Raw genomic sequence first — 27,673 nt, 5'->3', positions numbered from 1 at the left:
CATTTTGTTTCTGAGCAGCCCTTGAAAATTTGGGGGGGGTTCGTCAAGGGGGGGCCGAGAAAAAAGGGGGGTCCCAAAACGTGTTTTTAACATTGAGTTTTCCATAGGGCGGTTGGCCTCACTTTTAGCCCGAACGGCTGAATGGATTTGCACGAAACTTGGCAAAATTGTAGGGACTGGTAGCCCGATGTGCCTTTTGTAGGTCTCAATATATGTGCTACAGTGGATTTTGAGAAATTAACGTTTAAAAAAAGATATATATCTGTAACAGCGGACCGGGCAGCGCTCCAGGACGCGTACTTTTCGCGCAACGGAGCTTTGTGAAGCGAAGCTGATTGGTTCTCCGGCGTCTGTCAACATTCCAAACAGTCCGTAGCGGCCGCCATCTTGTCTCTCGGTAGGATCGAGAGACAAGAGGAGGCGAAAGCGAAGGGGCAAATGACCATAAGGGGGAATAGTAGATCCTCGCTGACCCCCTAGGTTTGATGTGGAGGTTTTAAAAGGGCCCCGCGGGGCAAAAAAAATAATAATAATAATAATCGAACGGCTGAATGGATTTGCACGAAACTTGGTAAAATATTAGGGACTGGTAGCCCGATGTGCCTTTGCTAGGTCTCAATATATGTGCTCCAGTGGATTTTGAGAAATTAACGTTCAAAAAAAGATATATATCTGTAACAGCGCTCCGCTTCGCGTAACGGAGGTTTGCGAAGCTGATTGGTCATTCTGTCACTGGGCTATAGTTGGGCTACATCTGGCTGATATTTGGGCTACATTTGTTTTTTTTCGTCTCTGGCGGCCATCTTTGGGCTACATTGGGCTTCATTGGGCTACATTGGGCTACATTTGGGCTCCAACATATATATAGGCCAATGTAGCCCAATATATATTTTTCAAAGTTAATTTTCGTAAAAACCACTGGAGCATATATCTTGAGACATAGCAAAGGCACATCGGGCTACCAGTCCCTACAATTTTGCCAAGTTTTGTGGAAATCCATTCAGCCGTTCGAGCTAAAAGTGAGTCCAACCGCCCTATGGAAATGAAGGAAATGAATGGGTAATTTGTAATTAGCAAATAGCTCATCGCAAACTAGGAATGGTAAAGAATCGCTATTTATTCCTTAAAGTTCGCTATTTAGGAAATGCAAAAAACTTTGATGATACATATGGCGGTTCATCTCTAACAAGATAAGAAGCATAGGGATAGATTTATGATGACTGGCGCATCACCAGGGATGTGTTAGTCATTCTGTGCCGCTGTTCCGTCACCTATGGTGTGCTGCATTTACAATGCGGCGCATCATGGGGCAAAAACAGCACAGATGCGTGATGTATCTGTGCCGTAAAGGTGGCGCATTGCTGGAGTTGTATCGCAAGTGTCATGAAGCTCCAGCAAGGGTCGGGGGTGCCCCTGTCGCAGGGTTTCTGTTCTCACACAGAACTGTGGACAGAGGATTGGAACCTCGGCGAATTAGGGTGTCCCAAAACTCACCTTAGTAATCAAAAACCCCTTAGCAAGCTAGGTACAGTGTCACATTGGATATAACAAACTCTCAATGTTTAGACAATCCAGAATATGAACTTATAGTACCTCAGGATACGTGGAACTCATGAACAGTCGGTCGTTATATATTTCTTAGAAACCAGAACATGGAGTTAAGAAGAACACATGTGTATTTTAAATGTTTATTTACTAATGCCGTCTTCTCAGGCGTAGTATCTTAGATAATACAAGTACACATATTATCAGTAGCAAAATTACCAGCATAGTTACCAGTACATAAAAAGCGAATGGTGATAGTATGTTAACATGCTGTAAATGAATAAGAGTTAGCAACACTTATAAGCAGCCGCGGGCCGTGGAGGGAGTTACGGTGGGGCAGGGAGGCGGGGAGGGGGAGGGGCAGGGTGGAGAGGGCTCCACCCTGCTTCTCCCCCTCCCCGCCTCCCTGCCTCACCGTAACTCCCTCCACGGCCCGCGGCTGCTTATATCTCACCCTCCCTAATACACATATTATATTATTTGCTAAGAAGGTCTCTTTGTGTTGGTTTAGGGCGTGCCCATACTTTAGTGTCTTAGATTTGAAGGAATCACATCAGCATACACCAGCTCTCTCTTCATGTGAACCGCATCAAGTGTTGTGTATGTGTGTTCGGCAAAGCAATATAAAACCCGCCTCATGCCCAGAATTGGCAGAAGTTGCACTTATGTTATGAGTATGAAGTCGTGGAGATCAGACCTCATAACAATTCTGTATCGTGTTGTTCTTGAAACTTTAGCACTCGCTGTACAGATATAGTTTAACAAGCAAAGCAGATAGTAGAGCAATAACATATTATTCTCATGTAAACCACGATGAACTACTAGGTTGAAAGCTAAAGCAACAACTAAGTGTCGTGTGCAGAAGTTGCAAAAAAGGAAAAATGGCGTTTAAACCGGTAATGAGCCCATGCTAACTTAACACGGTGTAAAGATATCCAGGACCTAGATGACACCTCCCCATGATCCGGAAACGAACTGAATAAGATAATAGAAGTGCCATCTCATGAGAGCAGATTGCAAGTTTATGTGTGGACGGTCCGCAAGGTAAAGCATTAAAAACTAGGAAAATTTAATGCTAAAGAAAAATAAAACAGCCAAGTACTTTATCGAGTCTTAAGCCAATAGGCAAGGTAAATAATAAAAACTTGACAAATAAGTCAATGAATTGTCAATGAAATGCTAGTACTCAGCATATCAAACATGAAAAAGGTCTATGACATAACTGTGTATGCAAAATAAGCTGCAACAGCCTCCAATAGGAAGTCACCGTCTTCATCCGAAAACAGTTCAGCCATCCAATTTAAAAGCGGAAAAGAACATACGTGCTCTCCCAGCACCGGATCCTCTATCACCATCAGAGGACAGCTCGGTGGGTTTTCAAGAAAGCTCTGTTCCAAGAAAGACTGTGTTGCCGCCAGTAAATTCCAGGGACCAATTAGTCCATGCATCAATGCCACAGCCATAATCCTTTCGCCAGGACAAACCAACTCGTGAGTAATGATAGGAGTCATCAGCTGATTAAAGTTGACGTCAGGAGAAACCGGTCCGCAGAGACACAAATCAATGGCCCAATCGAAATCACAGGTCAGGCAGTGAAATACAGGCTGGACACAGGTGAAGTAGGAGAATCGAAAAGATAATCCATATGCCGTGCTTAATATCGCCAACGGCATTGTGCCATAATATTCTAGCATGCGATTGCGGAACAGTGTCAGCAGCTGCAGGGCGGGAGGTTGCATAGGAGGGACATCCATATTTAAAAATGTAAAAAAGCACAAGAGCGTCCGCTGGTAATGCAAGTAAAAATGGCAATCCACGAAGCAGAGTGGAAAAAATAGAATGAAAGAAAGCAGGGATGACTCCAAAGATTTTCTCAAATGAAGTCACGAGACCACTGGTAACAACTTTAAAAAAGTGCGCCAGGGCCTTTGTGCAGGATGCGTTAAAGATAGTCCGAACCATCTTGCTAAAATGGAAAGGCAAATCTGAATTGAAAAGGGTCTGCACCTCTGTACGGGTGTTCGCTATGTGAAGCACGAAAGTTTCACGGGCCGAACTCAAGGCCACCTCTCTCTGAGACAAAAGAGCTCTTATTCTTGCCATGCCGTTGAAATCTGCTCCCAAGGTTGGTATTTGTGGCGAGATTGAAAACTCCCTATGTTCATGTGTGGGAGGAAATAGAACATTTCTGCAGCAAATAACCCGTTCACTTACTGTTACGATAAAAGGAATACTTTTAATTAACCCAGAACAATCTTCATTATTGAGCATCAAATAACTACCATTTTCCAACAACTTGAACGTGGGGATGATAGCAGGAACTGGCGTGCCTTGCAACATGCAAGCCATATTTGGTCGGTGTTTGTTGCATGAACCGTGTAACTGTATGTGCCTACACATTAGTGAATGATCTGGCGTCTCAGTGCATTCCTCTCCATTCAGATAAACTTCTTGATCATCTTTGAAACATCTGTATGTGTATGGAAGCGACCAGACCTCATGAAGAAAAGCACTACCTAAAGGTTCATAACGACCTATTGGTATATATTTCATACAATTTGAAAACTTATATAAAGCAAAAGGCAGCGTTATTAAACCGTGGATAAGGCACGTTGCCAAAAAACCCGCAATCCTCTGCTGATGATGTCACTGAGCATGTCATGAATGATGTAATATGTGACATCATCAGCAGTGGATTACGGGTAATAGTATCTCTAGTTTACTCCCCTATAGCTGTCTTTCTTTTAACATAAGTGTCTGTTTCCTTCCCTTATACTTACTGTTTTTGGTTCGCTTCCGGTTCGCGTACCGGCGAGCGAACTGGGAAGCGAACTAAGAGAAATAGAGGTTGGCACAGTTCCAAATATTGTACCAATTTTTTAATAACGGGGAGGTAGTTCTGAAAAGAACTTTTTTTTTATTGTTTTTGTTGTTTTATATTTTTTTTATTATTTTTCGGAACATTTTTTTACTTTTTTTGAATTTTTCTGAACAGTTTTATATTTTTTGGGGTTTTTCTTGGAGGGGGCAATGAAAACGATTCATTGTAAAGGGCTCAACAGGAGCAACAAAACAAAAAAAAAGTATTTATTATTTTGGGCGTTTCGTACAAACTTGCATATGATAGTCAATAGCTCTGTTGATCAGAGTGATGCTTCTTTCTCCGTAGCAAATGAATCCATCGCAAAATACGCAGATGTGTTTTACTTCACCAAATCTCATTTGTATATTTGGCACCATCTCCCTGCCCTCTGGTCCCGTTACTTCCGGTACAACAGATCTTCTGGCCATAATAGGGAGATTATCTAGGTCGTTCCGAAACTGTGCAGCACTGTAGTTGTTAGGATGCCACCTAGTCATATGGCGATGCATTGTGTAGTTTCCGAAACTGTATTTTTTCTCGGTTCCTCTGGACAGTCTATCTTGACATATAAGGCAAGTTACGTATCTTGCATTTACTTTTTTCTGACCTTTGGGAATTTTAAAAAATTGCCAAATGAAGTTTTCTTTCCGGTGAGACGTCCTGGGCTCCTCAGGCAAAAACTGCCTCTCTTCGTGTTCGTCGTTCTGTTCCTCTTCTTCCTCTTCTTGTTGAATTATAACTTGAGCAGGTGGTCCACTCTTCCTTGGATGTGGTGGAGGTGGTGGGGAAGCACCAGCTGAAGCTACTAAAGAAGCCGTTGCTCAGTGATCACAAAGGGTCTTTCTCTCACAATGATGAAAGTCAGAGTGAGGAAAGAAGGAGGGATTTTCATCATTTGGGAAAAACAAGAGTTCTCAACCAATGAAAAGTGTTCATTTTAGATTATATGACCTAGTCTTACATCATTAGGAAACCAAAAGTGAAATGAACCAATGAAAAGTGTTATTACCAAGTCACATGACCTGCTGTGTTTACGTTAAGCGCTTTGCAGGGCCTCCCGGTTTGCTTCCAGAAACCTGCGCTTTGCGACTCGCTTCGCGTACCAGTTCGCTAACGTAGCACGTCATATGACGTATCACGCGACAACGTGAAACGTCATGCGGACGGGAGGCGTCACGATGTTGTTTTCTAACGCGGCAGTTGCGGTAAAGAAACGTTTACCGGCTCGCGGTCTATTTCGCGGCATCAAGGTCAGCTAACGGGAAGCTTCCCGATTCGCGAAGCGGGAACGAAGTAAAAAAAATATTTAAAAAAAAAATTATTCATAAACATATAAAATATATTTTTGGATTTAAAGAAGAATACATTTTACAGCTACAGATATTAGCTGTTAAAAAACCAATGAAATTCACTGAAAAAACCATAGGTTATAGACCATATATAGTTAGGAATTAGCATTTACAAAACCTTGAAAATTCACTGAAAAAACCATAGGTTATAGACCATATATAGTTAGGAATTAGCATTTACAAAACCTTATTTTACTCACACAAAACCATTGAAATTCCATATATAGTTAGTTGCACTAACTATATATCGCGCACCCGCAATCCACTGCTGATGATGTCACATATTACATCATTCATGACATGGTCAGTGACATCACTGATGACATCACTGATGACATCTCAAATGACATCACTGATGACATCACTGATGACATCTCAAATGACATCACTGATGACATCATGACACACCAATACCAGTTACTACATACGCACTCACTGATTCCTACGTCTACACACACATTCACTCATTCACCCATACAATCACTCATACATACAGTCACTCATTATTACAACACTATCATATGCACTCATACACCTATGCAGACACTCACACACTGCCACTCATCCATGGAGTTACTCACACACCTAGTCAGTCCTGTAAAGAATCAATCACACTTCCATTTCCTCATCTATACAGTTAAACACAGAACACCATCCTTCAGTGACATCACTGATGACATCACTGATGACACCTCAAATGACATCACTGATGACATCTCAAATGACATCACTGATGACATCATGACACACCAATACCAGTTACTACATACGCACTCACTGATTCCTACGTCTATACACACATTCACTCATTCACCCATACAATCACTCATACATACAGTCACTCATTATTACAACACTATCATATGCACTCATACACCTAGTCAGTCCTGTAAAGAATCAATCACACTTCGATTTCCTCATCTATACAGTTAAACACAGAACACCATACTTTTTCACACATATACTAACACATACTTACTCTCTTATACAATCACTGATACAAGTACACATTGATATGCACAGAGTCACACACCTCCCAGCCAGCCACACACACACTCAGTCTTCCATACATCCACTCATTCTTCAATATGTAAAACATATTTAAACTTTACAAAAACACACAGACACTAGATGATGTCATTTGAGATGTCATCAGTGATGTCATCAGTGATGTCATTTGAGATGTCATCAGTGATGTCATCAGTGATGTCACTGACCATGTCATGAATGATGTAATATGTGACATCATCAGCAGTGGATTGCGGGTGCGCGATATATAGTTAGTGCAACTAACTATATATGGAATTTCAATGGTTTTGTGTGAGTAAAATAAGGTTTTGTAAATGCTAATTCCTAACTATATATGGTCTATAACCTATGGTTTTTTCTGTGAATTTTCAAGGTTTTATAAATGCTAATTCCTAACTATATATGGTCTATAACCTATGTTTTTTTCAGTGAATATATATATATATACTCTACTGGCAGTCGCCAGTAGATAGTTATAGTTAGGACCTATTAACCATAGGAAATCCACAACATTCTATTTGGAATAACTTTGGCGCCGATTGATGAATCTGCCCAGAATTTTCCAAACTTTTGGCCAGCTCCGGTCCCCTCCTATCCTGAAAGTTTGGGGGTGATTCATCAAGCAGGGGCGGAGAAAAAAAGGGGGTCCCAAAACACGTTTTCCCCATGCAATTTACCATAGGACCTTTAGACGCAGCTACAGCCCGAACTGCTGAACGGAATTACACCAAATTTGGCAAAGAGGCAGATCTTGGTTCAGACTCCTGCCTTTTGTTTATTTGGTGTAAATCCAGTCAGTAGTTCCTGAGAAAATGACAGTTAAAATAATTTATATATCTATGGGCGTGGTGGATCCGTGTATCTATCCCCGTACCCTAAGCGCAGCCTGCACGCACCGTGCCGTGCACGAGCTGTGTGCTATTTGGCTGTCAACATCAACAGAGAAAATCAGAAAGTGTTGGCAGCCATCTTGTGCCTCGTGGAGCCTTGTTTAGGCCCTGGGGACCGCCACCCTCCAGGGCCGGCTTCTGCAGTGTCCCGGGGTGCCCACTTCCCATAAAAAAAATATGACACGAAGCAGAGTGAATTTGCGGTAAACGCCGAAGCCGAAAGTTCCCCCTTTGGTGAGAAGTCGCGGAAAGTTGGGAGGATCGGAGGATTACCCTAATGAGAAGCGATTGATCCTGGGAGGTCTGAGGTGAGCGATATCTGCATAGCACGAATTCAAAGTATTGACAAATCCGGGAGAGAAAATACGTGAGAGAATATGACAATAAGGCAGCGGGTGGTTGTAACAACAACGCATCTATCATAGCTGCAGTGCTAAGATTATTACCCTATTAACGCTATAATGGCAGAGGCAGCGGATGTGCTTCGTGACAGTGAGGCAATGGCAGAAGCATTGTACTCGAATGTGTGTGTTACAGATAAAGGCAAAGGGAATGAAAGCACGCAAACCAATAAGAAAGAGGCAAATGTAGAGACTGTTTAAAAAAAATTGGAAAAACTGCAAAAAACGGAACTGACTAAATGGTGGGAGAGTAAGTCCCTTCAGAAGTACAAGGAAGCCGGGAGAGTGCCCAGGGGGTTAAGAGTACTGATAGCACCATCTTTTGAAAAGCCCAATCCCCAAATGTTAAAAGAATGGGCAACAAACAATTTGGATGCGTCAATGAATATGGTTTGCTTACTTATAAAGCACGCAGACATTCACAGAGCGGAAGTGGTAAAAGAAATCAATGCAATATTACGGGAATTAGACGCTTTTGAAGATCAAGATTTCATTAAAAAAGAGAAGGAAAATATAAATAAGCATTTGGAAAAACAACAGGACACAATTAAGAACAGAAAGATCTTCAAATTTGCAAGAGATAAAAATGATTACGTGGCTGGAAAAATATTCACTTTTTCCAAGAAATTCGACAACGTAAAAAGAAAAGCGCTTATGCCCAAAACAACAGCTGTAGTAATGGGAAATGCAAACATTGATATCTCATCAGGTGAAGAAACCAACTCTATTACCACCTCATTGAGCAGCAGTAGTGTGGAATCAACAGATGAGATGGGGATTAACTTAAGTGAAGCGAGCTTTACCCCATCAGAGGAGTTGGGGTATGGTGGAAGATCGCAGATACTCCCTAAAGTCGAGGGGGTCACAGCAGAAGCCACACAATCCAAACGCAACAAGCGTCGGAACCAGAGGCGGAAACGCAAGAGGCAACTGGAGAGGCAAAGGAGGGAAAGGGAAAACACAGTTACTCAAGTAACTGACAACGATGAAAGCAACAACAATAGAGTGATAAATTTGAGCGACCTTGAGCTGGATGTTGCGGAATTACAATTATTATCTTTAGGCCTCTCATTTTGCCCCAAATCCGGTTTTCAGTACAAGCAGTCTAGAATTGACGTTTTCAAATTTATTCGCAAGTTAAAGTTGGTAAAATTTCACAAATTAAAAAAAGCTAATGAAAAGGCAACTGACATCGCAGTTTCAAACACACCTAGTATGCAACTTCAAGTCTCTGACATTGCAGTATTAAGAACAATACAAGCATTGGCTGATACGACAGAGAAAAAAGAATATGAAAATACTCAAGAAGAACTGAGAGACATGGGCATTGGTTGCGCCAGCGCCGCTACAAGCCCATTCAAACCAGCTTCAACATTCATGCCGATCATGCCGCGTGATGCTATTGATGTATTCAGTGAGGTTGTTATTGATGACCTAAAGAAATTGAACAGGGACACGATCAACAAAAAAACAAAGAGAAGTTATAAAGAACAACAGTACACTAAATTGATGAAGAAAATCAAGGAAACAGACAGCATTATTGTAAAAAATGCAGACAAAGGTGGGAACATTGTCCTTTGGCCGAGAGCTATCTATATTGAAAAGGCGAACAAACATTTGAATGATGTTTTTTGTTATAAAAAAGTGACATTTAATGAGCTCAAAACAGTAAAAGAACTAGTGTTTAAGGAATTAGCTCAATGGACACGTATGGGTCTCATCAATAAAGAGGAGTATACTTTTTTTAAAACAGATCATCCTATTACTCCTACTTTATATTTCCTATCTAAAGTGCATAAACAGATAAATACAGTGCCAGGGCGGCACATTATATCCGCTCAGGGAGGACTGATGGAACCTATTTCCAAATATGTTGACTTTTTTATTAGAAACTATGTGGAAGCTCTTGACTCTTATATTAAGGACACGGGTCATTTCTTGGAAAAACTCAGTAAAATAGTATGGTGTGAGCATTACTGTTTTATTGTCATGGATATATGTGCCCTATATACGAGCCTAGAACACGAACAGGGTCTAGCAGGAGTGAAATTTTACCTGTCTAAACGTGATATCAAATTCCATGAACATAACAAAATGATACTGCAAATGATCAATATATGTCTCAAAAATAATTATTTCCTGTTTAATACATTGGTGTACCAGCAACTCCGGGTGTGGCTATGGGGGCATGCTTCTCCCCCAGCTTTTCATGCTTGCATGTAGGCTGGTGGGAGGAGCATGTCTTGAAGCACATCCTGGAGGAACATTTCTCTAATAAGGTAGTTGCTTGGTGGCGATTTATTGATGACGTATGTGTAATTTGGCAGGGCTCTGTGCAATCGGCACAGACATTCGTCAATAAAATGAATGTCAATGATTTAAATCTTAAATTCACAGCGAACATTAGCAAACAAACAGTGGAGTTCTTAGACGTAGAAATCTATATTGCCGATGGCAAGATTAACACGAAATTACATAGAAAAGCCACGGCGGGAAACTCCATTCTTCATGCCAGCAGCACCCACCCGGGACACCTAATCAAGAGTATTCCATATGGAGAATTTTTAAGGATCAAAAGAATTTGCAGCAATAGTGATGATTTAAAGGAATGCCTAGATGAAGCAGTGCAGAGATTTTTAACCAGAGGATATAAAATAGATGATTTGAATAAATCTTTATCAAAATTGGATACCCCTACAACAATGCCTAATGAGACCCTGCTAGAGTGCAACGCAGAAACTACAAATAAAAAGGCGCCTATGAGGTTAATACCTACTTACAATTGCCAACATAAAAAAAGTACGAAAAATTACATCTAAAAATTGGCCTATCCTGAAATCAGATATAACTCTGTCACCTGAAATTGAGGCGTCTCCGAGTATCACTTATAGAAGAGTGCCATCCATGCAGGACGCTTTAGACAGGGCTATGCCAGAAACTCTAACTAAAACTAAAACTAAGAGTGATTGGTTATCCAAAAGGAAAGGATTTTATAAATGCAGCTCGTGCAGAGCTTGCAAATTTGGTATCAATATAAGGAAAAAGGAGAGGGTTATTTTCATGCAAAACAGAGTTTGCAGTTTATCTCCTAGAATGCACTTGCAAACTCAAATATATAGGCAGTACTAAGTTACCTGTATCTACACGCATTTTACAGCACCTTCGGGCCATTGTCAATCCTGACGCCAGCTACCCTGTGGCCCGCCATTTTAAACTTGTACATAAGAACAATCTTAAAGATTTAACTTATTTTGGATTGGATGCGGTACCTAAAGAACTAAGAGGAGGAAACAGGTACAAAAAATTAAGACAGCTGGAAAGTCGTTATATCATGCAATTTGACACCAAAATGTGGCGTGTTTTAAGTTGGGGAAATAATTCTCTTTCAATACTGAGGGTCCTTGAGGGCCAAATAGGCCAACAGGTATCTCCAGTATGCGCCAGGGAGCTGTGTTGCAGACAGGTGTTCAGAGGCCACTCCCCTTATAACACCTCGTTGCAACACAGCTCTGTGGCGCTTACTGGAGGTACCTAGTGGCCTAATTTGACCCTAGGGACCCTTAAGATTGAAGAGGACTTAATCTCTCAACTTAGAACGGTGACAGGGAGCATTTACACAGTGGTGAAGGGAGGGGAGGGGCATGACGTGATGTGTGCAAACACGCCCTGTGGCGCGTTTTAAGTTGGAGAAAAAATTCCACTTCAAACCTGACGGACCATGGGGGCCAAGTAGCCCACCAGGTGCTTCCAGTAAGCGTCACTGTGCTGCGTTGCAGAGAGGTGGCGCAGGACGTGCCCCTTTTTACACCTTTCTGCTAAGCAGCTCTGTGGCGCTTACTGGATGTACTACGAATTCCGATTTACTCACCTGTTATCAGGAGAGACCTCATTGCTGCATCTATGAGCCCAATACTGATCCTGAAAAATAATTCTAACCATACTTACCAGTAACTTGAATTTCCTTCCATAGGCTAACATTGACTGGTTTCACTTGGAAATTCTTCTAAGTGTGGAGTTTTTAAATATTCACCTAAAATCTGACGGACCATGGGGGCCAAGTAGCCCTCCAGGTGCTTCCAGTAAGCGCCACTGCGCTGCGTTGCAGAGAGGTGGTGCAGGCCATGCCCCTTTTTACATCCTTCTGCTAAGCAGCTCTGTGGCGCTTACTGGATATGCTACGAATTCCGATTTACTCACCTGTTATCAGGAGAGAACACAGTGCTGCATCTTTTAGCCAGACACCGGTCCTTGGATGCTTGATTCCGGTCCAGGAAAGACATGGCTTGGCAGTTCGGGCTGGACTGTTCCCATGAGGCACAGGGTCAAGGCTGATTTCCATATGGCCATGTCTGACCTGGGGTGGTGTGGAGTGCAAAATAACGATGGATTTAGGCCCAGATCTCTGTACTGGGGTGAATGTATGACATTGTTCTGCATTCTGTCCATCAATTGTTGTTTTTGCATGCATCTTTTTGGCCCAGCACTGACTCTGAAAAGTAATTCTAACCATACTTACCAGTAACTTGTATTTCCTTCCATAGGAATCAAATGTCTGGGTTTCACCAGAAAAGTTTCTAAGTGTCTATTTTCACAAACTACAAATATTCTTAAAAAATCGCCTGTATGACTTAAACGCATTCTTTCAACTGTTTACAGGAGATGCACCAGTGCTGGATCCAGGATCCACCACTGAGTAAGAACAAGTAACGATAACACTACTTACCTGTCAAGTGAATTTCCTTCCATAGGGTAACATTGACTGGTTTCACTTGGAAATTCTTTTACGCGTGGAGTTTTGGAACTTTTAAATATTCACCTAAAATCACCCGAATAACGAATTCCGATGTACTCACCTGTTATCAGGAGATAACACAGTGCTGTAACTTTTAGCCCAGCACTGACCATGAAAAGTAATTCTAATCATACTTACCAGTAATTTGTATTTCCTTCCATAGGAATCCATTGTCTCGTTTTCACCAGGAAAGTTTCTAAGTGTCTATTTTCACAAACTAAAAATATTCCTTTAAAATTACCTGTATTACTTAAATGCATTCTTTCGACTGTTTACAGGAGATGCACCCGTGCTGGATCCAGGATCCACCACTGAGTGAGAAAAAGTAATGTTAACACTACTTACCTGATAAGTGAATATCCTCCTATAGGATAACATTGGTGATTCTATGTGAAAAAGTTTCTGTCAACTTTTAAAATACAATAATATTCCTTAAAAATCACTACTGTAACCAATACGCTTTTACTCATGAATGATGTAATATGTGACATCATCAGCAGTGGATTGCAGACGCGCGAGTTATAGTTAGTACAACTAACTATAACGGGGGAATTTCAATGGTTTTATACGAGTGAAATGTCTAACTAACTATAACACCCCTAAAACCTATGGTTTTTTCAGTGAATTTCTAAGGTTTTTTAAATGCTAATTCCTAACTATAACTTGTCTGAAACCTATGTTTTTTTCAGTGAATATATATATCAATGCTCCTGATCACCTTTGCCCGTGCCCTCGTGGGCGGGTGCTTTCGCGGGGGTGTACCCACATTGTAAAATGTAAACTCTGTGTCTCTGAACCCAATACGCACAAAATGAATAATTCACAGGGGTGCGTACATGGAATTTATTTATCGAAGTCTTGCAAAAACTGTTGCGTTTCTGCTGTGGCCTTCGTCAATGTCAGGCGTGCCGGAAACAGACATGTTAACAATCGATTTGAATAATACAGTAAGAATGTTAGAACACAATTAGGATTCATATCGTATGTGAGATCAATTGATTCATCACTAATGTATCAGGATTGCTCCCTGAATGGGCTTAAAAAATGTGCACCATTAAATGCACAGCACACTGTTGGGATATAAATTGGATGTATGTACGTAATTGTTAGTACTTAATTAGTAATGCCCTGTATAGGCTTATGTCTCCAAATGCTAATATGAATTTGTTCTACTGTCAACAATATTTTTAACCTCAAAAGAATTCATAGCCTGCACCATTTCCCCACATATTGTAACTTAGGAACAGAGAAACATGAAAACATTTAACTAAAAGTGATAAGAGAAGGTGGAGGATCGATAAGGGAGAAGAAGAAGAAGAAAACACGTACCGTTGAATCCAATCTATACATATATCAGCCTTTGCCAAGGTGAACTGAAAGTTCCTCATTAATGTTCATCTCTTTGGGGGCCTTGATTTGTATGTCAATGATGTAGCGTAATTCGAGCCTCCTAAGTCTTATAATCCTGTCACCTCCCTTGGGGTTCAGAGTTACATGATCAAGACAGAAATACATGTGAAGGTCCATGGTACTGCCATGTTAGGCACTGAAATGTCTGGACATCAGGTAGGTTGCACCCCTATTCATGATTGCCCTCATGCATTCAAAGATATGTGTTTTCAGAGCATGTATTGTGCTACCGATGTATTTTAGTCCACACGGACAGACAAGACAGTAGACAGTGTACGGTGTGCTACAAGTTATGAACTTATTGATCATTTTGGGTTTCTTGAGCCATGGCACTTTGCAGGACTGTGTCTGCTTGCTGTTAGCACATGCCTTACATCTGCCAAAAGGGAAAAAACATGTAGTTCTTTCCGGATAGTTTCAGAATTCTCATTGGCATGATGACTACTCACCAAGTTGTCATTCAGAGATCTTGCATTCTTGAAAGTTAGCAGAGGTCTAAAAGGTATATCTTGTCCTATGATCGGATCTGTTTTCAGAGTGCACCAATTCTAGAGCAAGATATTACTTAATTCGTTGACATTCTCTGAAAAAGTGGTGATCATTCTAAATTTGCCTGCATCTTTTGTGTCATTAGATTTGTTTTGTAACAGTTCTATTCCTGATAAAGAATTCACCTTATGAAAGGCTCGTTGCAGTGTCTGTAGCCATATGCACTGAATCTAATCATACTATCATGGGCTGTTCTTTGAAAATCCTACTCTTTGGTGTTGTTCCTTTTGATTCTCAGCAACTCTCCATAAAAGATGCTGTTGATGAGCCTGCATGGGTAACTGCAGGTTCTCCGCTGTGGACTTTCTACAGAGCTTGGTGCATAGCTTGTCCTCGGAGAATGACCTTTACAATGCAGTTGTTACACCACAATAGCTTTACAACGCAGTCATTACAACGCAAGTCGTTAAAATGACTTGTGCTGGATGGCACTCTACACTAACGAATAGTATGATTTACTATTCCAACACCTTCCCTACTGTTCCACACACTGGAGTTGGAATAGTAAATCAAACCATTCCTAAGTCCAGCACCTCTAGCGCAAGTCAAACGACTTGTGTTGTAACGAACGTGATGTAAACTACCACGCTGTGAATGTATGCAATGTATCGTCATACATTTCTTGTCCTCCGATACAAAGACCACTATGTCTGGATAGTTCACTGAAGTGGAACTCACTTGTCTGGTGTACTTTAAATTGACTTTGTTGGTCTTGATGACCTCTATGTATGCCTGTGCTGACTCGGGGGACACCCTCCATATTAGGAAGAGGCCATGGATGTACCTATGCCAAGCTACTACCTTCGCTGTCCAGATGTTGTTGTTATCTGACCAAGCAACCTGCTTTTCCAGCCAGCCCATGAATACATTTACGTAGCAGGGGTTGAAGCTGGTGCCTATGGCCGCTCCGGAGAGCTGTATGTAAGATTGATCTTGATGAAGAAAGACATTATTATTCATGCAGCACTCTATAAGTTCTAACTACATGTTGTTGTGTTCTACATATTTTAAAGGGCAACTCTTCAAGAAAGATTGTATGGAAAGATTGTATGTCCATGAGACATCCTCATGTGCGATACATGTGTATAGATTTGAAATGTCCCTGACAATCATTTGGAATCCTGTTTCCCATTCAATATTTTCAGTATGTTGCAAAAAGTCCTTAGTATCTCTAATATACGATATCAATTAGACCGTAAATTCAGACAAAAAAAGTCTATGTATATTGATAGATGTTCCTTGAGACTCCCTTGGTAAGAAACAATTGGTCATCCTGGAGGGTGTTGGTTGTCCTTATGTATCTTAGGTAGATGATAGAAGGTTGGTGTAATGTGATTTAAACATCGGAGGTACAGATACTCATCCATTTCTAGCATGTTCTTTTTGTACCATCTCCGTATCAGCTGATGGCATACCGAGATGTTCTGCTGGTACTCCTTTTTGTTAGTTCTTTGGTAGTAGGTTGCATCAGATAATTGTCATTGTGCCTCTTTGCTGTATGCTTTGCATGACTGTAGCACAATGTTGTCCCCTTTGTCAGAGGGTTTGCACACAATGGATTTATCCTTGCGTAGCCTCAAGTGCTTATTTTTGTTCTCTCGCAAAGTTACCCTTCACTTTTGATATAATGTCCTTACATCTTAGACTTAATAAGTCCTTATTAACTGCCTCCGCAAAGACATCACTGTTATCTCTAGGTATTTGAGGTAGGAACATTGAGGCCGGATTGAACGGACTCTTGCTGCCACTTTGAGCTACTCCTGCAGCTTTGGTGCAATGTGATTCATGTGAGGCAATCTCCTGCGATTGCCTATCTTCAGTTCTTAAATTTTCTAATATTCGGATGGTTTCAAGGTCTTCCCCAGTCAGGATGTCCATTACCAATGGTTGCTCTCCAGATTTTTTAGATCAGTACATCGTTGGTCTTTGTTTAAAGTATTTATGTAATTTTAGTTTATGAGTGAATTTATACATGTCAATCCAAGTTTGTGTGTAATCCAGTTTCTTTGGGGGCAGAAGGTTAAGCCCAATTTCAATACTGACTCCTCGCTCTTGGATCGAACCATGGGGGTCAGATTCACAATTGTTAAGTTATTGTTGGATATTTCCTTCTGTTTGTCTTTTTGCTCCTGGTAACGGGGGGAGACCTGTTGCTTTTTGAGCCACCAGCCACCTCTCCTTGTCTGTGTGCGAGTCTTTGATCTGGTGGCTTTCCCTTGTTCCCTCTTTGCCAGGACTGGTGTATGTGATGAAACAAAAGAAGAGTGTCCCTCAGAGAAGCGTTGTAGCACGTAAGATTCGAGGCCAGTTGTAAGTGGTCAGATACACAGACCAATTTCACGAAACAATACAAGATTTTTTCAAGAAACCCTCACTCACCCTAGTGGTGACATGCTTCATCATCGGGTCCACCGGGAGAGATCGAATACCTCCCCGGTGTGCTGCGACGCCAGGAGACTGCGGAGCAGGTTCTTGTGAGGGTAAAGTGTGAAAAAAGTTAAGTGAATTTAAAAATGTCCAGGGTTGTACCAAAAAATCATTTATTGGCTGGTCAACCTGACATATTAAAAATTAACTATGTGTAGGGAGAACTAACCAAATAGAATATACTTGTGTTTCCCTATTAAAGAGAGGTCAACATGTTTCTGCCCGTGGTATGTGTGACTTTACAGGGCTTTCTTCAGGACCAGTTTGTGAGTGTCACCTTAACAGGTGTGTGCGCGCTAAGGCCCACCCTGCCAAAGGCGGTGAAAGTTAAAAATAGCACTAAGTATAAAAAAGGTGCATTAAAAGAAAAAAACTAATAAGTCTGGGGAATTACCTCTGTTACGAGGAACCTAGAAGTTTGTACAAGAAGTGAACCACGCCCCATAGAACTCAGGAGGGGGGTGGGAGCGACAATGGCACACCGCCCGCAACGCTCTGCACCCTCTCGGTACCTAGCTGTTCCCTCGCTGGATCTCGTGGTTCACTTCTTGATTGGTATGTGATGAAACTCCTTGTGAAAAAGGGTCTTGTGTACTGATGTTGTTGGCCGGTTGCCACTTTCGTCCCCTGACTGTCCATTATCGGTGATATCTGACTCTGAGGTCTTCTGGTATTCTACAGTGGTGAGGATTTTCTCTGTTTAGAGTTCTCTCCTTGGAGCATCAAATTTAATGGCAAACGTCAACACCCTGCCTTGCGCATAATCTTTTGCATCCCTGTCGAACTTCTCTTGCTTTCTCGGTTTGATTTTTTGTTCGTAGTTTCTTAGACCTCTCTTCATCTATTCTTTTAGTTAATCTTGTTTAGTCTTATCTTCCTCCTTAGCTAACTCACTTTCCAGATCATGAATGTCCTTGAGTGCTTTCTCCCTATCACTCCATGCACATTTCCCCAAGATGGTTAATATGCCCTGACAGGAGTTGGCCATATGTCCTGCCTGTTGGACCTGGCCCTTTTGGCAGGTTCACCCCGCAACTTTTTGCTTTTGCCTAGCCTGTGTCTGTAACCTGTGTTAGTGATTTTTGGGTCGCTGCGCACTTTTTCCCTGTGTCCCAGAGTAAAGTGTGTGCGTGTAGTATGGCTGGCCTGCCTTCCCATAGGAATGCATGGGGAATGTGTGTGTCCCTGGTAGTTCCTGATGCGTGGAGAGTGCAGGCTCGAGTTTAGTATGTGTGAACTCGTGAGAGTGAATGCTGCGAGATGGTGTATGCGGCATGTATGTGTCTAGAAGGGAAGTGCTACTTCTGGACATTGAGATATGTGTGCAGTGAGGGTGCTGGGGCGTGATTGGCTGGAGCTGGCTGGCATGCCAGGCTCCAGGAAGTCTGGATGGGTCTGCCCGGTGGTGAGTGTGAGATTAACATGAGTGATGTGTGGGAGGAGTGTACCTGTGTCCTGGATGGGCTGGGTTTTCCCCACACAATGCTGGCTCCGCCCCCCTGTGGTGCGTCTAATGACCCAAGCCCTGCCAGTGAATAGAGAGGGTGGTTGAACCATCAACAGTACTCCCAGACCAGCTGCGACTGGTTCTGCCCCCACCCTGCTCCTAAAGACAAAGGGAAAAGGTGTATAAAAGAGGGGCTGTGACCCCATGAAAAGGTTCTTGTTTCTAACTTGAATCTGCCAGGGGCATGCTGCTGCTGGGGCTCAGGGGAATCCCTGGGCCCTGCCCAGCTCCTGGACATTGGATGGACTGCTAGGGGACTCTTCCTGGCTGTCCCCCTGCCTGCTGCATTTCCTAGAGGGCTGATGGATTTTCCTGCAGTGAGCGCTTTCTGTGGACCCTTCTTGCTGTAGGGGTCTGCTCTGGGGACCTTGGGCGCCTGGTAGCGCCGTGCTGTGATCCTAGCGCTTGAGAGCGCTCCTGGCTGCATTTCGAGTGTTTCGTTGCACGCATTTTGCGTGAGGATTGGCGGGTGCCACCCCGCTTATTTGACTATTTACTTTGCGAGTGCCCACCTCGCTTATTTTCAACGTTACTTTATCCTCGGCTGCCCACGCCGATATTTTGATTGCCTGTCCGCCTGCCTGCCTAGCGAGGGCCGCCGCGCTGCCCGTGGCGACCCGGAAGTGACTGGCCGGCCGGCCAATCTCAGCGCGTCCCGCCGGAAGTCCCGCCCCGCAGCCTGTGAGGCGGAGAGAAGAGGAAGAATGCGCGCAGGAGATGGCGGCTGGTGGCGCCGGTGCAGGGCTCCCATTGCTGAGGGAGCCCTGGAGGAGCAGAGCGGAAGCGGAGGGGGCGCGAGGCACATTGTCGGTGCCTGCCCCCACCGCGAGCGAGGAAGAGCCGCCGCCCATAGGAGCCCGCCCCTGAGTCCCGGTGAGTCTGGGCTGGGGCCGGGCAGAGTGGGGCAGAAGAGAGGAGGGGCGCCGGGACACGTTGTCGGTGTCTGCCCCTCCCCAGTAGCGCGAGCTCGCGCTTCTTGCAGTATGAAGCCGTGAAGGCTTCAAGGGCGGCCCCAGTTGGCAGTGGGTCGCCCCAACGTGCCTGAGCCTAGAGAGGCTCAGAGTGGCCATATTTTGTTTACGAGCCTATTTGGCTCCAGAGAGGGCCCTATTAGACATGAGGGGCGCCTGTTGCCAGTGTGAAGCCATGAAGGCTTCAAGGGCGGCCCCAGTTGGCAGTGGGTCGCCCCAACGTGCGTGAGCCTGTGTGGCTCAGAGGGGCCATATTTTGTTTTAGAGCCTGTGAGGCTCCAACGTGGGGGGCATCATTGTTTTAGAGCCTGTGTGGCTCAGGTGGCGCAGATTGGTTCTAGGGGCTACTGAGAGCCCTGCCACAGATTTCTGATCCCAGCTGCCCAGCACTTTGTGGGCAGCTGCCACGTTTAGGACCTGGACATTGGGACACAGGGCGTCCTAGCCCCAACAAGGCCAGTTGGCCTGGGGACTGCCACAGGTAGTGGCTCATGTGAGTTTTGCGCAATTGCTTGTGCTTGCACCTCTGAATGTGTTCTCATGCATCATGTGTTTTCCTTTGTGTTTACACCGCTGAATGTAGGTTCTGCATCATGTGTTTTCCTTGCATACACCTCTGAATGTGTTCTGATACATCATGTGATTTCTGCGCTTACACCGCTGAATGTTAAGGCATCATGTGTAATGTTCCTATGCTTATACCCCTAGATGTTGGTGATTCTTAGGTGGTTGTTTTTCTCCTAGTACAGGTGTTGCTAGTGAGGTCTTGGTTCCCTGCGCAATATTTTCCTAAGGTGGTTAGGGTTGCGTAGGAGGTACTTACCCTATACCAGTATTACTGGTTGTGTGCTACATTTTCTAACTTGTTCTAAAAGTGTTCTATGTGCTTATTACTATTCCTAAAAAGTGATGATTCCTGACAGTGGTCCATGTGGCCCTGTCTTGTACATATCCCCTGTAAATTCTGCCCGTGCCTGTTGGCACATTGTAAAATGCGTGTTCTTATCTAATGTGTTTTTGGTATAATACAAAGGCTATTTTTATATAACCTTGTGTGGAGTTTCCTTGGTGGTGGGCCTTGGGAGTTGTTGCTGGGTGCGCGCGCAAACACTTAACCTACATAGCCTCCAAGTTTAGCCTGGCTGCTCGCGTCACGTTACCTAGAGGGTGAGCAGGGGTTATCTTGGTGTGTGACTCCCTTGCCCTGACGTGGAAGTGGTGGTCTCTGACTGACCCTGGCGCAAGCCTTGGCCAGCCAGAGATCCCGTTTCTAACATTGGTGGCAGGCGGTGAGGATCCGGATTTGTGTTTGCGTTGTACCGCAGTGGCAACAGGCCACACTACAAAACTCCGCATTTTAGATAATTACATGTTGGGGATTGTTATGATTTTATTTTTCCTCAAGAGTGTCATTTTCAAATGGTGTTCCTGCGCTTTATGTCTAGTGGCAGAAGAGAGAAAATGACAGGGCGGGACGCCAGTAGATAGGGAGTTCCTTCCTGGGTCCAGTGTCCAATCCCCGTTCCTGTCCCCAGAGGTGTGGATAGAGGAGAGAGAGGGGGTGTGGAGGAGAAATGGCTAGCTCAGGAGGGTGGTTATCCCTGAGTGTAGTATGTGTGTCTGGATTCACCAGTATGGTAGGATCCAGTGGTGGCAGCTAAATTATGTCCAGTGCGTGAAGTCCCATTCCCAGTTCCCAGAGTATGGTGCCTGGTGCTCAGTAAGAGGGGTACAGGTTGAGAGTCAGGGTCAGTGAGGAACTGTCTTGCCAGTCTGGAAGGGGAGTGTGTGGATGAGTGGTGTGTTGAACTAGAGGAGTTGGTGTGAGGTTTTTTTTTTTTTTAAAGGAGCTTGCATAGGAGGTGTACCTCTGGTGGTGTGCAGGAGGTCCTGCAGAGGCACTGGACAAGAAGGTGGATGTCTGGCGGTGTGCTAGATGTCTTGCACAGGCATTAGGGAGTGATTCTAAAAGTAGTGGCTTGTGTATCTGATGATCCTGTGTAGGTGAAGGGGTTCATGTGTAGCCCAGCTAGGTCCCATTAGGATGATAGGGGTGTAGGGGCTCACGTCCTGTCTCAGTGGAGGCGGAGTGAGTGTGGGACGGTGTGTCTCACGTTGGCCCGAACCCTGTCTCAGGGCCTGGAGGGTCCCCTAAGGGAGCGCCAGGTCAGGGGCCTAGGCTGTACTTAAAGGTCATTTGAGGAGGATCTTCCTGTGTCTAGAGGATGGGGAGTTTCTGTAACCAGAACTCCGGCGGTCCTAGTATTGGGCAGTACCACTCCTAAGTGGAGGGTGCAGAAGTCCTGGTTGAGGAGTGAGAGGGGGAAAGAGTCCCCAGTGGAGGAACCAGTGGGTCAGGGTCCAGCCAGAAGGGCTGGGCCACCAGTGAGGGACCATGGTGATGCCACTTCTGTCCTGGGGGATCTCTGCGCCCTGCCAGGTGGGCAGGAGGTCGCGAGATTAGAGCCAGGCAGACTGTCACAAGACACAGTAGTTATGTGTCACCCTCGTAGTGGGGCATGCGTGCTCCCCGTGAAGTCCTGGTTCGCTGGGCATTTGGCCGTCTAGAGTGCTTGACCATTTGTGGGGCCTCTGGAGGTCGTTCCCCGAGGAGGGGAGAGGCCAGGTTCAGGTTCAGCCTGACCTGGAGGGAAGAGCGTCTGTGATTAGGGTCCTGAACAGTTGGGAGGAAAGTGTGTTGCTGATACGCTGCTGGCGTGTGCTCTGTCTAGCCTGAAACATACTGAGAATCCCACTGTGATGGGGAGTACTGGAGGAAAGTGTGTTGCTGATACGCCGCTGGCGTGTGCTCTGTCTAGCCTGGAACATACTGAGAATCACCCTGTGATAGGGAGTACTGGAGGAGAGTGTGTCGCTGATACGCCGCTGGCGTGTGCTCTGTCTAGCCTGAGACATACTGGGACTCGCCCTGTGATCATGGAACTGGAAGGGGGTGCAGAGGGAGGGAGTCCTCGCCTCTGACCCCGATGTAGCCGGAAGGTAGATCCCAGGTGGTAGACCAGTTGATGGAGTGAGGTCCTGATCTGGTGGGAGAGTTGTGTTCTGGTGGGTGCCTCCCTGGGAGGGTGCGGAACCCCAGAAATAGAGGTGGGGTGGGGCATGCTTGCCCGTGACCTCTGGTCAGCCTGAGGGTGTGGACCCTAGGTTGAAGGATCAGTGGTAGTTGGGACTACACTGAGAGGGAGAGTGGAGAATGGCTACTGTGTGCCAGGTGTTACTGCCCCCCACTCTGTGAAGTGGTCAGGACCTGTGACATTTGGATGGCCTAGGGCCTGGTCCTGACCGTGGACCACTAGAGGGTGCCAGTGGGGTATCCTAGTTGGGACAGAGAGCTCTTATTGAGAGAAATCCATGTAGGTTCAGAGTGGCGAAAAACCGGAGGGTGTCCCTGCCGTGCGGGCCCGTGTCCGTGTTTTGTCGCCCAAAGCAGGGAAGCCCATCAGTGGAGTGATTAGTCTACCCTGCGTTTTGGCTGGAAGGGGGTTGTGTTGGACCTGGCCCTTTTGGCAGGTTCACCCCGCAACTTTTTGCTTTTGCCTAGCCTGTGTCTGTAACCTGTGTTAGTGATTTTTGGGTCGCTGCGCACTTTTTCCCTGTGTCCCAGAGTAAAGTGCGTGCGTGTAGTATGGCTGGCCTGCCCTCCCATAGGAATGCATGGGGAATGTGTGTGTCCCTGGTAGTTCCTGATGCGTGGGGAGTGCAGGCTCGAGTTTAGTATGTGTGAACTCGTGAGAGTGAATGCTGCGAGATGGTGTATGCGGCATGTATGTGTCTAGAAGGGAAGTGCTACTTCTGGACATTGAGATATGTGTGCAGTGAGGGTGCTGGGGCGTGATTGGCTGGAGCTGGCTGGCATGCCAGGCTCCAGGAAGTCTGGATGGGTCTGCCCGGTGGTGAGTGTGAGATTAGCATGAGTGATGTGTGGGAGGAGTGTACCTGTGTCCTGGATGGGCTGGGTTTTCCCCACACAATGCTGGCTCCGCCCCCCTGTGGTGCGTCTAATGACCCAAGCCCTGCCAGTGAATAGAGAGGGTGGTTGAACCATCAACAGTACTCCCAGACCAGCTGCGACTGGTTCTGCCCCCACCCTGCTCCTAAATACAAAGGGAAAAGGTGTATAAAAGAGGGGCTGTGACCCCATGAAAAGGTTCTTGTTTCTAACTTGAATCTGCCAGGGGCATGCTGCTGCTGGGGCTCAGGGGAATCCCTGGGCCCTGCCCAGCTCCTGGACATTGGATGGACTGCTAGGGGACTCTTCCTGGCTGTCCCCCTGCCTGCTGCATTTCCTAGAGGGCTGATGGATTTTCCTGCAGAGAGCGCTTTCTGTGGACCCTTCTTGCTGTAGGGGTCTGCTCTGGGGACCTTGGGCGCCTGGTAGCGCCGTGCTGTGATCCTAGCGCTTGAGAGCGCTCCTGGCTGCATTTCGAGCGTTTCGTTGCACGCATTTTGCGTGAGGATTGGCGGGTGCCACCCCGCTTATTTGACTATTTACTTTGCGAGTGCCCACCTCGCTTATTTTCAACGTTACTTTATCTTCGGCTGCCCACGCCGATATTTTGATTGCCTGCCCGCCTGCCTGCCTAGCGAGGGCCGCCGCGCTGCCCCCGGCGACCCGGAAGTGACTGGCCGGCCGGCCAATCTCAGCGCGGCTGGCCGGAAGTCCCGCCCCGCAGCCTGTGAGGCGGAGAGAAGAGGAAGAAGGCGCGCAGGAGATGGCGGCTGGTGGCGCCGGTGCAGGGCTCCCATTGCTGAGGGAGCCCTGGAGGAGCAGAGCGGAAGCGGAGGGGGCGCGAGGCACATTGTCGATGCCTGCCCCCTCCGCGAGCGAGGAAGAGCCGCCGCCCAGAGGAGCCCGCCCCTGAGTCCCGGTGAGTCTGGGCTGGGGCCGGGCAGAGTGGGGCAGAAGAGAGGAGGGGCGCCGAGACACGTTGTCGGTGTCCGCCCCTCCCCAGTAGCGCGAGCTCGCGCTTCTTGCAGTATGAAGCCGTGAAGGCTTCAAGGGCGTCCCCAGTTGGCAGTGGGTCGCCCCAACGTGCCTGAGCCTAGAGAGGCTCAGAGGGGCCATATTTTGTTTACGAGCCTATTTGGCTCCAGAGAGGGCCCTATTAGACATGAGGGGCGCCTGTTGCCAGTGTGAAGCCATGAAGGCTTCAAGGGCGGCCCCAGTTGGCAGTGGGTCGCGCCAACGTGCGTGAGCCTGTGTGGCTCAGAGGGGCCATATTTTGTTTTAGAGCCTGTGAGGCTCCAACGTGGGGGGCATCATTGTTTTAGAGCCTGTGTGGCTCCGGTGGCGCAGATTGGTTCTAGGGGCTACTGAGAGCCCTGCCACAGCTTTCTGATCCCAGCTGCCCAGCACTTTGTGGGCAGCTGCCACGTTTAGGAACTGGACATTGGGACACAGGGCATCCTAGCCCCAACAAGGCCAGTTGGCCTGGGGACTGCCACAGGTAGAGGCTCATGTGAGTTTTGCGCAATTGCTTGTGCCTCTGAATGTGTTCTCATGCATCATGTGTTTTCCTTTGTGTTTACACCGCTGAATGTAGGTTCTGCATCATGTGTTTTCCTTGCATACACCTCTGAATGTGTTCTGATACATCATGTGATTTCTGCGCTTACACCGCTGAATGTTAAGGCATCATGTGTAATGTTCCTATGCTTATACCCCTAGATGTTGGTGATTCTTAGGTGGTTGTTTTTCTCCTAGTACAGGTGTTGCTAGTGAGGTCTTGGTTCCCTGCGCAATATTTTCCTAAGGTGGTTAGGGTTGCGTAGGAGGTACTTACCCTATACCAGTATTACTGGTTGTGTGCTACATTTTCTAACTTGTTTTAAAAGTGTTCTATGTGCTTATTACTATTCCTAAAAAGTGATGATTCCTGACAGTGGTCCATGTGGCCCTGTCTTGTACATATCCCCTGTAAATTCTGCCCGTGCCTGTTGGCACATTGTAAAATGCGTGTTCTTATCTAATGTGTTTTTGGTATAATACAAAGGCTATTTTTATATAACCTTGTGTGGAGTTTCCTTGGTGGTGGGCCTTGGGAGTTGTTGCTGGGTGCGCGCGCAAACACTTAACCTACATAGCCTCCAAGTTTAGCCTGGCTGCTCGTGTCACGTTACCTAGAGGGTGAGCAGGGGTTATCTTGGTGTGTGACTCCCTTGCCCTGATGTGGAAGTGGTGGTCTCTGACTGACCCTGGCGCAAGCCTTGGCCAGCCAGAGATCCTGTTTCTAACACTGCCCATTCCTCTAAAAGCAGTGTGTCTGGGTTCTCATACACAGGTACTGTGTATATTCTAAGTCCTCTTGGGACACGGTTAACATCAATATAACTGTGAAGGAATGTTGCTTCCCACCACTTGCGTATTTCCTGTTCATATACTTTTTCCAGGGCTGTGAATTTAGAAGCTAGGATTGGTTGCTCGTGCTCCTTTGCTGTTGCTCTCTAATCTTAAAACAGGTCGTTTTTTTTAAAATGTCCGAAGCTGCTTCCCGGCGTTCCAAATCACTAAACATCATCCAAAATACAATTCAAGCATTGACATCCTCTTGCAACAGTTCTGCTTTAATGCCCCCTTCTCCTGCCGTTGTATGTTGTTAATAAGTCAATATACTCCTGAATGGCTTACCAGCTAGACAAATGCTGGTCTGTTTGGGCTCCCCCATGGAATCCGGAGTTTCTGTCCCTATTTTACGTTCTTCTCTGCATTGCAGAAAGGGATCCTACAGCGGCGATGCACAGGAGCACAAATCCAGATCATGCTCCAGATCACCTTTGCCAGTGCACTCGTGGAGGTGTACACGCGTTGTAAAATGAAAGCTCTGTGTCTCTGTACCCAATACGCACAAAATGAAGCGGTCGTGGGGGTGAGTTCATTGGATTTATTCATCAAACTCTTGAAAAAAAAGACATGTTTCTGCTGTCGCCTTTGTCAGTGTCAGGGGCAGCAGAAACAGACATGATTATTTATGTCTGCAATCATGTCCACAACAGATTTAACCCGTTAAATACTGCCGTCGGCCGTTGGACGTCGCGAGCACTACCTTCGTAGTGCTGCGCACGTCCAACAGACGATGCGGCCCGCCCATTTTGCAGAAGTGCCGCACTGCTGCGAAATCGCGGCCGCGGCAAAGGGGTTATAGGACTCGTCAAGAGTGGACAACGTCGCCATCTTGGGTGTTGTACAGTCTATCAGTTACTCCTTATACTCATTGTTAACAATTGGTTTGAATAATACAGTAGCAATGTTAGAACACAATTAGGATTCAAATCGCAAATTAGATCAATTGATTCATCACTAATGTATTGTGGCAAAGATTAGTTTATATTTATAAGTATTGCGCCCTGAAGGGCTTAAAAACCGTGCACCATTGAACGTACCGCACACTGTTGGCCTATACATTGGATGTATGTACTTAATTGTTAGTACTGGGCATATGTCTCCAAATGCTCATATGAACTTAAGAGGTAGTATAAGATTTGTAATCATTCTTCGACTATAAAGTTTTAGGCAACCAGGAGAATGTGACCCATGTTCTCCAGTCATTCTACGCAACTCAAACAATTAAAAAAGATGACGTGTTAATAGCCTAATAACAGGAAAAGATTGAGCAAAAGAGATGATGATCACAAAGCGAGTAAATGAGAGAAAGAGAGAAAAGGAGTGATAGACAGAAAGAAAGAGAGAATACAGCAAATGGCATAATTACTTAAAAGAGGCGGGCTACTCAAATTATACATTATATGAAGTAAATTATTTTAGTGTCCATCATCAGGGCTGAATCTTTCCATATTGTGAAACCATTCCTAAGAATAATAAAAGCTTACTTGTGTGCAGTGCTATCATATAGCCAACCATCCGATGGAAAGTTATGTTTTTATCAAGTTGTCTTCTCAACATTCGTCTACAGCACTAAAAT

At 45.3% G+C, this 27,673-nt stretch overlaps 1 protein-coding gene across 1 annotated transcript in view; it reads right to left on the bottom strand.

Annotated features, from left to right (window-relative positions):
• Window positions 1-27,673, bottom strand: part of NOX3 (NADPH oxidase 3) — a 632,637-nt gene that overhangs the window by 562,201 nt on the left and 42,763 nt on the right. The window contains exon 4 of the mRNA XM_078647785.1: window positions 27,582-27,666. Coding sequence (XP_078503911.1) covers window positions 27,582-27,666 — 85 coding nt within the window. The remainder of the gene's footprint in view (window positions 1-27,581; window positions 27,667-27,673) is intronic.

This window comes from Lissotriton helveticus, chromosome 6 (assembly GCF_964261635.1).
Source record: "Lissotriton helveticus chromosome 6, aLisHel1.1, whole genome shotgun sequence".
NCBI classification, from domain to species: Eukaryota; Metazoa; Chordata; class Amphibia; order Caudata; family Salamandridae; genus Lissotriton; species Lissotriton helveticus.
This window is presented reverse-complemented; position numbering and strand designations above follow the sequence as displayed.